Source organism: Hoplias malabaricus, chromosome 18 (genome assembly GCF_029633855.1).
Source record: "Hoplias malabaricus isolate fHopMal1 chromosome 18, fHopMal1.hap1, whole genome shotgun sequence".
Classification (NCBI taxonomy): Eukaryota; Metazoa; Chordata; class Actinopteri; order Characiformes; family Erythrinidae; genus Hoplias; species Hoplias malabaricus.
The window spans coordinates 16,359,609-16,374,940 of NC_089817.1; the positions used below are offsets into that span (position 1 = coordinate 16,359,609).

The window sequence follows — 15,332 nt, forward strand, 5'->3', positions numbered from 1 at the left end:
AGATATTTATAATTTGAAGTGATATTAAGATTCACAAGTGCATTTTGACAAAGCATGATTTTTTTCAAGTCTGTAGCACCTTGGGAAAGGGTGGACCCCACAATGTGAGTATTCCTCCAGGTGACCCCCACAACGCACAGAAACAAGTATGTGTGTGTGTGTGTGTGTGTGTGTGTGTGTGTGTGTGTGTGTGTGTGTGTGTGTGTGTTTTCCCGTACCAGAGCATGGAATGAAGAGACGGAGAAGATGCCCAGGCGGCCCATGGCTAGTTTGGTGGGGCGAGAGGCAAAGGCCAGCAGACGTTTGGGGTTGGGCAGCTCACCGCCCTGCAGGCTGGACAAGTAACAGCGGAAACGAAACAGATCCATATGAAACTGCTCCAGGTTTTGCTCCCACAGGAAGATCTGACAAACAAAAAATAAACAGTTTGATCTGTGTCGGGAAATTCAAATATATATAAAAGCCATAATCATTTCCTTATTGGTTACAAATAAATGTCTTTAAGTTATGTTAAATGTACCATTCAATTCCATGTGTGGATCATTTATATTGCTACACCTTAATAAAATGGGGATGGTTGGTGATATTAACTTCCTGTTTGTGGCACATTAGTATACGGGAGGGGGGAAAATTATCAAGATGGGTGGTGACCATGGGTGGTGACCAAGATGGTGGTGACCATTTTGAAGTCGGTCATTTTGGATCCAACTTTTGTTTTTTCAATGGGAAGAAGGTCATGTGACACATTAAACTTATCAAACTTGGGAATTTCACAAGAAAAACAATAGTGTGCTTGGTTTTAGTGTAACTTTATTCTTTCATGAGTTATTTACAAGTTTCTGACCACTTTTTTTTGGTTCTGCCTTTTAAAAGCCCAAATTGCTGCTTGTTTCCTTGCTTACTTATCTGTGCCCTTCTAAAGGTTCAATAAATGTGGCTTGTAAAACTGGCGTGTAAATTCACAGTTCATTTTGGATAGTAAATAAATGGCCTCTATTTGTTGTAGACATAACTTTTCTGTAGTGTTGGTGGCACCAGTGAACAACACCATCACCACCCCCCCCCAAACACGAGGTCTATTTACAAAGAGATCCCATTCATTCAGAGGCACAATTCTCAGCCTGTAGACCTATTCAGAACATTCTCCCATAAAACTAAAAATTGCCTCCTCACAATACACCTATAAATTATCATCACAGCCAAAATAGCTATTATCCTGAGCCAGGCATTACAACAGGATTTATACAAAGTGGCACCTAGATAGGACAAAAGGCAACACATAAGTCCCTCCAGCCTGAGCATTGAGTAAACTAAACTGAAAGTGAATTGCAGGATCAACAAAAAGAGTGATCTAATTGGGGTGAGAGAAAAACAGCAACGTGAACACACCTGGGTTTCAGTTAGGCATTTAAACCCACCTGTGTTTCACCAAAGCAGTAAAGCCCACTTTTGTACACTGGCTACAGCTGCACACACTCAGTGAAGGATTCGGTCCCTGGGCAGCAAAGACCTCATGCTTTCATTGAGTGCACAGATTCTTGGAGTATATCCGCAGACACAGAAAAATTGTTCTGAAGAGTTGTACAAAAAGGCAAAACAGAACGCTTGCCTTATAATTATTAATTGTATATCGATGCAAAGTTCTTAATTTATTAGAATAACATAACATCCCATAATAATAACAAATTCTCAATATTATGAGATATTTCCTTTAAAATGAGGGCATAATAATGTAACTGTACTTATATTATTTCTTATATGTATTTGTGTCTCAAACTGCCTTTTTAAATAAGAATACAGTTCCCTCTGGAATGTGTGCATGACAGAGCAATGACAGGACGTCGTCTAAATTTGGTACATTTTCAGTAACTTTAATTACAAAACATTGTACCTTATTCTAATTGTGGATTTTAAATTGTGTTGATTTCATACATCCTGTGTCATCTCCAGGACTTATATTATTTTCTTTTCTTTTAAACATTTCTGTAATTAAATCTTACAAACATTCACCTCCATTTAAAACCACTGTTGTACCTTTAAAGGTACATTTACACTGTTTATGCATTTAGTGACCAATAATGTACCTACTTTTTTTTCTGAAAGTGTATAGTAATAGAAAACTCGGTAGCACTTTGAAATTGAGACACACTGTGGCCAATGTGACCATGTCAACCACTCTGCGAGCAGATTTTAAAGCCAAAGTCTCAGATCACCACAGATAACCAGGTCACCTACCTGTTCCAGGATGGTCTTTCTCTTCTTGGCATCAGTGACGGCTGAGAGCTGCATGTCTCCCATCTTCTTCATCTTCTCGTCCATGTCGATCTTCTGCTCCAGCTTCTTGATCTCAGATCGGAGGAAGCGGACGGTGTCCTCGCGGTGGTGCTGTCGGGCCACTGCGGTGGCACAGGCCGAGTGAATGGCCGTGATCCAGTTCTCCAGCTCCGTCTGACCTGATGTCTGATCATACAAACAGAGAGAGATTAGACTGAGATTAGACACTGGGCTGTTGTTTGGATTGACCTGGTTTGGATGCAGTTTTGCTAAAAATTTTCAAATTTCCATCCAGATGGGACATATAAAAGAGTCAGACTGGAAGTGCTCATGCTTGGAGGAAAATGTTAGCTTCTGCCAAAATATACAGCATCCAAAAGTAATCACCAAAGCAATCAGCATAGCAATCAACAACTGCTTCATACACTAGACAGTCTTAGAAGTGCTGAGGAAATTACTCCTTATTGGCAAAGCAAAAGAGAACTGAAATAACAAGCAGTATAAGTACTCCCAATCCAAGTTAATATTATGCAATAGCATAACTGATCAGAGTTAAATCAGAGTAACCATTATCCTTTTCATGGTTTATTTATTTATATATTTCCCATTTCCCCATTTTTAATACAACAAAGCAACATGCATTTGATTGACATTTATGAGAGGAACAGCTGAAGGGTAAAGGCTGATGTGGTAACCTTTAAAAACAGCACCTGAATGGTACAGATCATCTGCCAGACTTGTAAAGGCCATAGAGGAATTAGCATAAAGGATATTAAAAGGGATCCCAAAAGGCAAATCCTGAATATTCAGTCATTTTCTCCCACAATCCCCCTGTGTCTAAACTGATGAGATCTTATTTAATATATTTGACAAATGTAGCATATTATTTCTAGAGGCTTAATATGACCAGGACTGATATATCATCCAGAGTTTTAAGCCAAACTCTAAGTTCACGTGTCAATTTCTGTTGTTTTATACCATTCCAGTTTGGACACACCTTCTCATTAAATGTGTGTTCCTTATTTTTATTTTTTTTTTACATTGCAACTTAATATTAAAGATATCAAAACTATGAAGGAACACATATTGAATCATGTAGTATTCATCATTATCATCATTTTATTCTCTGCTTAATCCATTTCAGGATTGCATTGGGCTAAGAAGACCAGCCTTTCCTGAGGGATCTGCAGGCATTCCAGATGTGTGCCTTCATAGTTTTGATAACTTCAGTATGAATCTACAAAAATTTAAATAAAGAAAAACATTGAATGAGAAAGAATGTGCCCAACATTTGACTGGTACTGTATGTAATGTCAATATTTTCCCAGTTTCTGAATCTTTTACTATGACTGCTAGAGCAATAGAAATAAATTTGGTCTGGTGACTGCCTATGAGGAATTGGTGTGTTCTCCCCGCGTCTGCGTGGGTTTCCCTACCACAGTCCAAAAACACACGTTGGTAGGTGGATTGGCAGCTCAAAAGTGTCCGTAGGTGTGAGTGAATGTGTGACTGTGTGTATTGCCCTGTGAAGGACTGGCGCCCCCTCCAGGGTGTATTAACTTAATCAGAATCACGGAAAATTTGAAGAAGCAAAACGCAAAACACCTGCTGGTAAGAAAACAATCACAGCCTTGAAATATCTGCTGACAGGGAGGCTCTAAGAGCCAGCCTTTACAGGAATTATTTTTAAAAAACATTTCTAGAAAATGTCATGAAAGAGAGGGTCTGGAATTCAGTCAAATGACCAGTGTTCAGCACTTCTAGTGTTAAGGCATTTTCAGATTTCTGAGATATGAGGTATTTGTCAGACAGTTCCAAGCTGCTGGAAAGAGCTCACCTGAAACAGAAAGGCATCCCCCAAAGAGTTACTGAGGCAGAAAACAAAGTCCTTCTTGGGGTGTTCAGGAACAGCCTGGACTATGCTGTTCTCTGCCCATACCGCATGCTTGGGAATGCTGTTGTGATCAATCCCTGAGCGCCCATCTGTCTCGTAGAAGAACAGGGTACATCCTGCATGCACAAAACAAGAGATGAAAGAAAATAAATGGATAGTTTGAGTAATTAGTATGCTAGTGCATCTAATAAAGAAGAGAAGATAGTAAGACAAGGAATTACAAAGTTTATAAGTCAACTTGACCTCAGAGATACTGGTTTCAGTTCTGCTGCTAAATGCCCCTTTGGTAGACACTTGGATGTGCATCCCATTATATTTTTCAGTTCTTTTCTGTGGGGATTATACAAACCAATCTTAATGATTTAAGGACCCCTCTATGACAATACACGAATGGACTGATGTGCATGATCAATTATGTCAAAAATGTGTATAATGTGAGCTACTTCTGGATAAGCACATTAGATTACCATTGTATCAGTCATTAGATAATGACTAGATAATCAGACCACATTTGTTTGGGGCCTGTAATCCATAGACAGGCATCTAAGGCAGCTGAATCATGGCAAAGACTCGCCTTTAAACTTCAAGGTTAGGGTGGGGGCTAGCCTTCAGCTGGGACAGAACAGATCTGCAAGGAGCTCTGAATAAATTAATGGGAAACTAAAGAGAAACAAGCGTGAAGATTTATCTCCGTCCTCCCATGGCAGTGAGAAAACGAGGCTCTCTCTCTCTTTGGGAAGAGAAATGGGAGGGAGGGTGGCGATGATTTGATTTGAGGTTGCCAGGTTGAGGCGAATTACCTTAAACAGACAGCACAAGGTCTAGGAAAGCACTTTGGAAATGATTTGATTATATTGCTTGTGCAAAGGACAAGAAGGGATGTCACATTGCAGCTATTTTTATGCTCGCCCTTTTCTTTCAGGGATAATGAATGAGATGCAATCAAAACGGACCTGAGGGTTGAATTAGATTTTGATCGAAATGAGTGAAGAGAGAAATACAAGCTTCAAACATCGAGATCAAAAGCTTTGCGGGAGAAAATTAGTTTAAGAGTGTTGATGCCATTATCTTGCCGCAGTCAAAAACACAGGTGCACAGGTATATTCTGCGTTATTTGCCCTTAGGTACAGTGAGTGAAGCCGTGTGGAATGCTTTTGTTCCTCAGCAGTGTCTGACCCTAGCTAAGAGTGCGTGACCTGAGTATGAGACAGGACTTCTCCAAGGAACTGGTGTGAGCTTACATAGTGAATGGAATGACATGAACACAGGGACAGCATTTAGAAGCATGAAATCCTGGTTGCATCACGGGTATTTGTGAAAAGCCTGAGGCAAAATAAGCCAAGTCAGCTTGAGCTTCAGAAATGCATGGAGTACTTTGGCATCACTATAGGGAAGGTGCACAAAAAACATGTTTGTTAGCATGTAAAGTCTTGCCCTTTTATTTGGGCTGTTTAAGCATCTATTTTAACCTTCCTCCTGTGTTAGCTTTCTGTTATCTTATGTTAATGGGTCGGTTTTGACCTGTGTCTTAAATCAGCCATAAGATACCTTAAAAATAATTCATTTTCAACCAATTTGTTTCTTACCTCTTGTTTATTTTGTTAGACTTCCTTATCCATGAAAGGATTGGTTTTAATTTTTCATTGTTGCAGACTGTAAACTGGAGATGTATAGTCTACAAAACACAAACTCTATATTGACTTGGCCCCCACAGGACTACCACAGAGCAGTGTGGATCATTTGGGTGGTGGATTATTCTCAGCGCTGCAGTGACACTGATATGGTGTTGTGTTATTGTGATTGTATGAGTGGATCTGACACAGCAGTGTTGCTGGATTTGTTAAACACCTCAGCCAAAAGTGTCCTGTGGCTGCCGTCCTGTGTCCACTGATGAAAGACAAGAGGACGGCCAACACAAACTGTTCAGCAACAGTCGAGCTACTGACTTTACGTCTTTAAGGTGAACAAACAAGGCAGGCGTGTCTAACCGAGTGGACACAGTGTTTAAAAACTCTAGCAGTACAACACACACTAACACACCACCAAAATGGCAGCTGACTTCAGTGTAACAAACCAGAGTTCCAAGTAAGCACATCACATTAAAGGAACACTAGGTCAAAATAATTGTGTTGCTTCACTGGCCTGTACTAGGGAGAATAGAACGACTGTCATTGCTACTCTGGGCTCAACACTGCAGAAACTGCACAACCCTTGATTTCAGGACAGTGCTATAGGAGTGAACTGACCTCTGTAACTATAGGGGAGCCCAGGAGCAAAAGTACCAAATCTTACCTGGTGTCCCTTGGGCAAGATTCCTAACATACCATCGGTGAAATGCCTCTGACTGAATGCTATCTTACCTTTTAGTGACACCCAGTAGCGTTTCCATTTGCGCCTGGTGGCCGGCTCCACCTTTTTGTTCTTCTTATGTACCAGGAAGTTCTTGACGGCCAGCGCTCCAGCCTTGCGCACTGTACCTTGTGCAATATTAAGGAGGGCATCTGACTGGTAGGCAGAACTCATGGTACTGCTACTCCTCTCGTCACTGACCGCTGATCCCGCCTCCTCCAGGCTCTCGCGGGTCTGCCGAGAGTTCATCTCCAGCTCCTGTCTGAAGTTCTCGTACACACCCTGATCCCGGCCGTGCCGCTCTGTGCCTCCTCCACTGCTGCTGCCACTGTCACTGCCAGCAAACACGCTTCCACTGGCTGCAGAGTACACAGAGAAGGAGGCGGACATGGCCTTACAGCGACGGGACTGAGGCTCGGTCTCCACTGCCACACCATCGATTCCACTGTCTCCGTACTCACTGCCCTCGCCTGCCGTAATGTCCTGCACAGAGGGGCAAATACAGGAAAGTTACCTTGGGTATTGAAGAATTGCAGGCACTCTGAAAGACAAGTTGTGCTTCTGTTATGAATCAACTCAAAGCCTATGCAGCTTTGGTGTGTCTGCGTTGCTTTGAAATTACACTGCCAAAAAACTAGGGCTGAATCACAGAAATCTTCCTCCATGTAGTACACAATGTAGTGGTGTAGTAGTATTAGTTTTATAATCAGTGAAGTGTACTATATTAGGGTTCTATTTGGAAAATAGTGTAGTTTGTATTCAGTGCCAGGAAAGTAACAAATACAAGGGTGCCATTTTTTCCCCCACGTGTGTCCCCATAGAGACTAGAGCTTCTGTCATTGCTACTCTGGTCTCAGCAATGCAGAAACTGCACTTTGTTACTTTTAGAAGTAGGCAGAAACTCCTCCACATTTCCTTGATTTCAGTATAGTTGGACTAAGCTGGCCCTGTGAAGGACTGGCGCCCCCTCCAGGGTGTATTCCTGCCTTGCGCCCAATGATTCCAGGTAGGCTCTGGACCCACCACGACCCTGAATTGGATAAGCGGTTACAGATAATGAATGAATGAATGAATGGACTAAGCTGCAACCCTAATCAGACAGGACTAGTTTTACATGAGTAGATTAGGAAATGTAATTATTACCACTTTTAGCATTATTTATTTATTTATTTTTTTGTTTACTTATTCAAACATTTGAATTGTAATTGTAATATTATAGTTATGTTATATTTATTATTAAATGGCTTAGGTTTTTACTATATATGTTGCCCCTTTTGTTGTAATTATTTTGATTATTTTAATGTTTTGTCGATTAATTATAAAGCACTATGCACTTCAGTTTGATTTGTCTGAAATAAAGCTATATAATTAAAGTTTGATTCATTGATACCAGTGTATTTCAGTGTGTTTCAATTTTACAGTCAACTAAACTCAAATTAATCCAATTTAATCAGGACTTTTTACTTTAAACTTGGCCACAATTTTGGAGCCCCACTGTTTACCTGATTACATTTTAATCAGACTGACACTGAACTAGTAGAACACATGTGATGTAGCGATTGCTTGTTTTCTGATTCCTGAAAGGGAAACTAATCTCAACTGTGGGCCATATTTCCCCTGCTGCCTTCTTGAAAGAGATTCCGATTCAAAAAGGATTAAATTAAGTTTCTGAAACACTAGATTTGTCAAGAAGGAGGGAATCTCCAAAACTGCAGATTTCAAACAGTGCCAAATGCTGACATTCAAAGTGCTATCCCCATTTCATCTGCATAATACAAGAATGGCTGAAAGCTAAAAAAAAAAAAAAAAAAGAAAAAAGAAAGACGACGCTTTTCTGCTACTGTATATATAAATCTCTGTTTCTTTTCTATGTATGTCCATTACAGATAAAGTGATGTTAGCTAATATTTAGCTTACCTCAACTTGATGGCAGGATTGCCTGCTGGTATTGACAGTTCAAATTGTTTTTGAAAGTGTTCAGAGGAGTGAGTTCATTATGAGCAATTGTGTTATGAGGTTGGTGCAAAAGTCTATGAGAAAAAAAGAACTGAAATGGGGAATTGAATGCAGATCTTCACAGCAGGTTTTGCCTTGAAGAAACAGGGACAAGGTGTCTGAGATACACAGTAAAGTCACTTTTAAAAACTATTTGGAAAATCCATACTGGTGCATTAAGAGTGGTATAAACTGGTCCCTTCGCGTGGATAAATCACACACACAAAGGGCACTGCACTTTTAGGGAAGTGCTTAAAGAACATTGGTGTTGCAGGGCTCTTTAAATAATCAGATGGGATGGCAAATGTGGGCTATGACACTGCGTTTAGAAAAAGTATGTGTGTAATGACAGGCAGGGAATGCCATGTACAAACTTCAGGCTGGTTGGTCAAAGACAGATAACAACATTTAAAAAGTTCCATTGCTATGGTGTCTAAGGAAGTTACCATGATGGTAACATGATTAATATAGTGTTCCTACTGGTTTCTGTTTGTGCTGTTTTTAATCTCTTTATATTCTTTTTATCTTTATTTTTAAACCAGGGTCTGTATTTTTATAAACCATTTATATACATTCATTCATTCATTTATTTGTTTGTGGTTTTATAAATAATTGTGCATATATCATTCATTTTTTAATTTTCAATATATTTTTACATTTACCTCTTTATAAATTCATTTATTTATTTCTGTATTTCTAAGTCTATATGACAATGAAGGGACACGTCTGTCAAGTTCAGGCTTCAAGACCAACTATCAAGACCAGAGTGATATGAGTTGAATGATGGGCATTCCAGCTGTTCTCTGCAAGTCAAATCATCAGCTCAAGGAAAAGAGCAGATTCTTGTAGCCTCCTCATGGCTTGGAGCTTCTACAGGCAACGTGTGAGAAGTGTCAAGTGTGTTAGAGTGTTACCTGAGGTTTACAGTCAAAGACAACAAGCTACTTCCTCCAAACTGCTGCACATTAAAGTGTCAAACTCTGAGGCAACAGATGTAGAAAAATTGTAAGCTACAGCAAGCAAAATGAAGGAATACATGATCTGCCCTTGCCTTTGTCACCCTGGTCATCCAAAGGTTTCAAGTCTCTGGCTTGTTGTTGCCTCTATAGAAAAATATACAGTCTCTGCTATGCAGTGTGCCAGTGTTTCTACAGTAAACAGTGACTGAGCAAGGCATGATGACAGTTGATCTAAGCAGTCTGATATCTATGAGCCAATAGAAATGATGTGACACCCTCCTTATTATAGTGACAAGGAAATATGGAAATAAATTAATTAATCTGGAAATATAAAAACATGGAAATTAATGATTAGGCAAATAAAAACGTATTAATAATAATAAAAAAAAACAAAAATATTCAGCAGGGTAAATGACTAAATATACATATAAGTACATTTATTTAAATAAATATAATACGAAATATTAATTTATATCAGATTTAATTATTTATTGTACATATTTATGTTTAATATGTTTTGCAGTATTCTTTAACAATGCTTACTTATTAATGGATTTATTTAATTATTTATTTATTATCGAACCTTTTTTATCATTTTGGTAGGCCTGGTCCTCTGTAGGTTTTGAGGAGATATGTTAATTACTAGGTGGAACACTTAGAACATTATGTGCCTTATTTTCAGTTCCTCTCACTTCAGTCCACTTTCACTCTTCAAAATTAAGGACTCTCCTGGCATTCACTTCATTCCTAAACTTACTTCCATTCAACTTCTGCTTATTGACACCCTCAAACTATTGAAGGTGGCAGATGCTGAGCTCTCCATGTTCCAGGGCTCTCTATGGGAGCCTCCACTGATTACCATTACAAAGGCACCAGGCGTTTCAAAGGAGGAACCACTGGATTCTTTTTCAATCATTAAATCTCAGCAGAAGTGGGTGAAAAAACAGCTGCGCTCTGTAGAAGCGCTGGTATAAAGCTACCTTTCTGTCTCTCCATCTCTTTCTCCTTCTCTGATCCAACATTAAGGAGGAGAGGGCTGTCTCTTTGTTGTCATGGTGACTTGAAAGTATGACTTGTTTACGTACTCATGTCTAGACTGTGCTAGCACATCTCATTCAGCTGAGAACTACTCACAGAGCTCCTAATAACTCTGCTTCCTTATAGGGATGTGCACTAGTACTCTGCTTGGTTCCCCATTTACAAGAACTGTATCTGAATACATATAATAATAATGTTTCATCATGGAAGTTTTGTAGATAACACACATGTATATCCAACAATTAATTTAAAGTAATTGTATTCATTTATTCATCTTCCGTAACCACTTATTTGGCTTCATCAGGGTTGGAGTGGATCAGAAGCCTATCTAAAACCACTGGGTGTAAGGCAGGACCACGCACTGGACAGGGCCACACTCCATTGAAAGACATCACACATACACCCAGTCACTCACACGATGAAGAAACTTGCACAAGTGCTGGTAGAACACACCAAATGCCTTTCAGACAGTGTCCTGATCTGTTTGGCAGGTGCACTACCTGTAGCACCCACATGCTGAAAAAATCCTCTTAACTTTGCCTAGAATTCTAAGGGTAATATAGTATGTGTCATTTGATACTTTGTTATTATGAGCACAAGTGTCACCATGTGAATGTGTTGTGACTAGTTTTTAAGGACAAGATCAAGAAGTCAGAGGCAGGACTCCTTCTAAGTAGTCTCATAAGCTATATACATGCATTTCACTGTTAAACCAACAGATTGGCACATCAACTTTGGGAAGAACAGCCTAAGTTGTACAAGTAAGGCCTAGTGTTATTCAGTGTTAGTTTAATTAACAAAACTATGACATAAAATGGGCAGAACGGTAGCGGAGCAGGTAGTGTGGCTTACACACAGCTCCAGGGACCTGGAGTTTCCTCCCACAGTCTAAAAACACACATTGGCAGGAGAATTGGTGACTTAAAAAGAAAAGCGTCCGTAGGTATGAGTGAATGTGTGAGTGTGTGTTGCCCTGTGAAGGATTGGCACCCCCTCCAGGGTGTGTTCCTGCATTGTGGCCAGTGATTTCAGGTAGGCTCCGAACCCGCCGCGACCCTGAACTGGCTAAGCGGTTATAGACAACGAATGAATGGATGAATGAATGAATGAATGAAATAGTTGCTGACAACCATTTTTTCACAATGAAAACTAGACAAGAATTAAATAAAGGTAATAATTTTAAGACAGGAACAATGACAAAATGTTTTGTCGGCCAATGTTTCGTAAAGTTAAAACACTTGGAATGAACTTGGTTTGCAAGAGCCTTCTGCAGCACACTTTGACCTCAATGTTTATGATGAATGAATGCCTAATATATTGAACAAAATGTGGCCATATTCATTCCATAACTTCCAATGTTGATATACTTTAAAATGTACCATACCTTTTAAGCTATTTTTAGTGAATGAAATCTCATAATAAATAATACCTCTATGCCTTTAAGAATACATTGTTATTTATTTTATTTTTTTATGCAATAAACTAAACCTAGACTAAAATGTCTTTAGTTTTCATCGACTAAAAGGAGACTAAAACTACTAGACATTTTATTCAAAAGTCTAAGATTAACACTAAATCAAAATCAGCTGTCATTTTATCTATCTCAGATAAGATAAGAGAAGACCTAGCAATTTGATTCGGTGTGCACTGCTAAAATGTTGGTGCTACTGAGTTTGTCAGGTTTTATTTGATTACTGTTCATTTCTTTCATGTGATTATCTTAAAATCTGCTGATTATATTATTGGTTACATGAATATAGTATTTCTGGCAATAGTACTCCTTGATACTTACATGCGAGGTCTGTGCTCGGCGTCCCTGCATACTAGAACACAGCACCCCCTGGAGGCTAGGGGGACCTTCAGACAGGCAGTGTGAGCGGCGACAAGGCAGAGTGTAAGCTCCATACCCTCCATTGTCTTCCTCTCCTGGGGACAGCATCTCATCGGTCATCTCCCCCACTACTGTCCGTTCGCTGTCCCGGCTGTACTTGTAACGAGTCCGAGAGCCACGGAGCGTGGAGCTTTTCTGGGCACAGAGTTCATCCAAAGAGTTGGCCCTCTCTCCAGCGTGACTGTCCCGCCCCCTGTGAAAGTCTCTGTCCTCTTCCTGAGTAGCCTGGAGTATCTCCTCTGTGCTGGTCAGATTCTCCTGGCTGAGGTCAGATAGTGAAAACTCAAGGGAATCCTCACGCCACATGTCTGCGGACTTGGAACGTTTCTTCTTGAAGCTGTTGCTACTATCACCTGGAGCATCACTCACCCTCTGCAGGTACACCTCCTCGCCCGTGTACAGACCTTCGTCGTCCTCTCCATCTCCCACCACTGTGTCCCCACCGTCCTCCGAACCTGGGGTAGTGCCTGGGTCAGTCACAGGGTCATGGAAGGACATTGGCCGCAAGTCCATGGCCACTCTATCCACCCAGATGGAGTCGCCGAACTCTCCCAGCGCTTCTGTACCGTCAAAAGTCTCCAGTCCGTTATCAGCCAGTGACTGCGGGATGCTGGGTGTGCTACTGGACCGTGTGCTTGCCTCCGAGCTGCGGTGCTCTGCCTTGCTGGATGACGCATGCCGTGAGCGACGGGACTGCTTGCTGGGGATCCGGAGTGAACGGGATGTGTGCTTGCGGGACAGGTGAACCTGCTCACCGTAGAAGGCATGATCTCCATTCTGGCTCTCCACGTTCCCCATGGTTTAGCATCTGGGTGAGGTATTAATCACAAACAGGGTTTTTATTAATAACATTTCTAAAATCAGTGTTTCCAATAAAATAAAGTTTATGAAATCATTTTGACATTACACTACAAGTCTGTACAAGACGGTACAGCTTATAGACATCTTTTCTAATGTGTGATTTCTCGGTGCACCAATAGCAGCTGTAAGCCTACAGCTTGTACAATCTCAATAGAAAAGCTTTGACCAAATAAGATGCTCTACAGCAGGTAGAAACGAGACCAATGGCATATTTCCATTACACTGTACCTAATCTACTCAACTCTACTGTATTTGGCTGTTATGCTTTTCATGCAAATTTGGTTAAGGGAACCAGGTATTTTTAGCAACTTCACTATTGTGGTTCTAAGCAAGTAAAGTAGGGACTAAAACATGATGTGTAAACCTTGCACCAATTGGCCAGAGAGACTTATCAATCAATAGAAAATAGAGACATCCAGGACCAACTAAGCATTTGTAAAATCTCCAAACTATAGTAGTGATTACTTTTTTTTTTTAATTATTCGACTCACAGTGGCAGTTCTTAAAGTGAAATTGTGGCATTTTGAAGAGATACAAACATCCCTTTGATTAGTGGCCAATGACACAATCCAGAGAAAGCCAGATGGTGCAACAGGAATGAAAAAACTAAACTGAGCTGTATGAAGTTGGGCATGGAACCCTGTTCACTCCACGTAAATACACAACGAGTAAACAGTGCTTACCGCTATAGATACTGCTGTTGTTGTTTCCAAAGCCCACGGTTTCTGTTAGAGAGTATTTTGTGACGTCAGCAGCTACATTTCAGTTTGGAGGGCTGTGACTGCAGGAAACTAACCATGTACCAGATACCAAAATGCGAGTTGAGCCGAGTAGAATTGAGTAGAAAAGGTAACACGCAATGGAAAAGTGCCATAATGCCACTATATCCCATTCCAACTGAGGACAAGAGGTGACCCCTCTCCATATGCACTGTATACATTTGGGATGGGTTGGAGTAAGAGATCCAGAAATAATTTTCCAACATCAGTATGTGACCTTACTAATACTCGCAACGGAATGCAATCAAATTTCAACAACATCTAGTACTACTATTATTAATTGTAATTAGTAATTGTTCCAACATCCAGTACTACTATTTCCATGATGTGTTGTCTTTTAAATATTAATTATAGGGCTAAACAGATATTGAATGTTTCCATGGTTTGTGACATCACAAGCAAAGCTTAATTAACAACAGACAGTTTCATTGCCAAGTTCCCTTTTTTCGATGTTAAAATATGGTTCACTTTAGAAGTTACACAACCGCACCACACAGCATTTACCACCAGAGCTGGAATGAAAGAGCACACTGTTCCCATAATCAAGTGTCCTCACTGACACATAAGCTCTGAGGCTCTCAGACCTGATCGACCTGCACATCACACCTTCTTCCCTCTGTGCTGTAAACAGTCATCACTCAGAGCTTACAGCTCACAGGCAGCAAAAACCTTTTATAGTTCAGTTCCCACTGAAAGGAAGTGTTGCTCTGCTTTGAACATTGAGAAAAAAGGGCCTGCTGAGGAGAAAACCACTGCAAAAGAGTGAAGTCTCACCATCCGTACACACACACACACACACACACCTACACACACACACACACAGTGTGTGATCAGAGCCACAAATACCTCTGATGCACATAAGCCTCCCAACCTCCCACTTCCAGAAACACTATGATGCATTTATGCCAAACACTATAGAAGGCCCCTATTCATTTAAATGGAATCTGTTGAGTTCTATAAAAAGCTTATGCCACAAGAACATTTAAAGCCCACTTCTGCAAAACTTGAGAAGCAAAGAAAGTGCAACAACCATCAAGAACATATGGATAAGGTAGTGCTAGAAAAATGAACAATATTGCCAATATACTGGATATGAAATTAGAACACTACCCCCAGCACTAAAGAGAATAATAGGTGGGAAATTAATTTTAATATTTAAAAGGAACACTGAGTAAGATATTTGTTTTGCTCCTGGGCTCCCCCTACAGTTGCAGAGTGTAATTCACTTTGCCTATCCTCCTCCAAAATGTATATAGTGCAACCTCTCATTGAAGCAATGACAGAGACTCTAC

General features: G+C 40.3%; 1 protein-coding gene across 2 annotated transcripts in view; it reads right to left on the reverse strand.

The window, feature by feature from the left end:
• Window positions 1-15,332, reverse strand: part of tiam1a (TIAM Rac1 associated GEF 1a) — a 116,450-nt gene that overhangs the window by 66,358 nt on the left and 34,760 nt on the right. For both annotated transcript variants that reach the window (XM_066651043.1, XM_066651044.1), the window contains exons 3-7: window positions 12,302-13,208; window positions 6,529-7,000; window positions 4,112-4,284; window positions 2,236-2,460; window positions 219-404 (exon numbers count right to left, since the gene is read on the reverse strand). In XM_066651043.1, coding sequence (XP_066507140.1) covers window positions 219-404; window positions 2,236-2,460; window positions 4,112-4,284; window positions 6,529-7,000; window positions 12,302-13,198 — 1,953 coding nt within the window. In that variant the 5' untranslated portion in view covers window positions 13,199-13,208. The remainder of the gene's footprint in view (window positions 1-218; window positions 405-2,235; window positions 2,461-4,111; window positions 4,285-6,528; window positions 7,001-12,301; window positions 13,209-15,332) is intronic.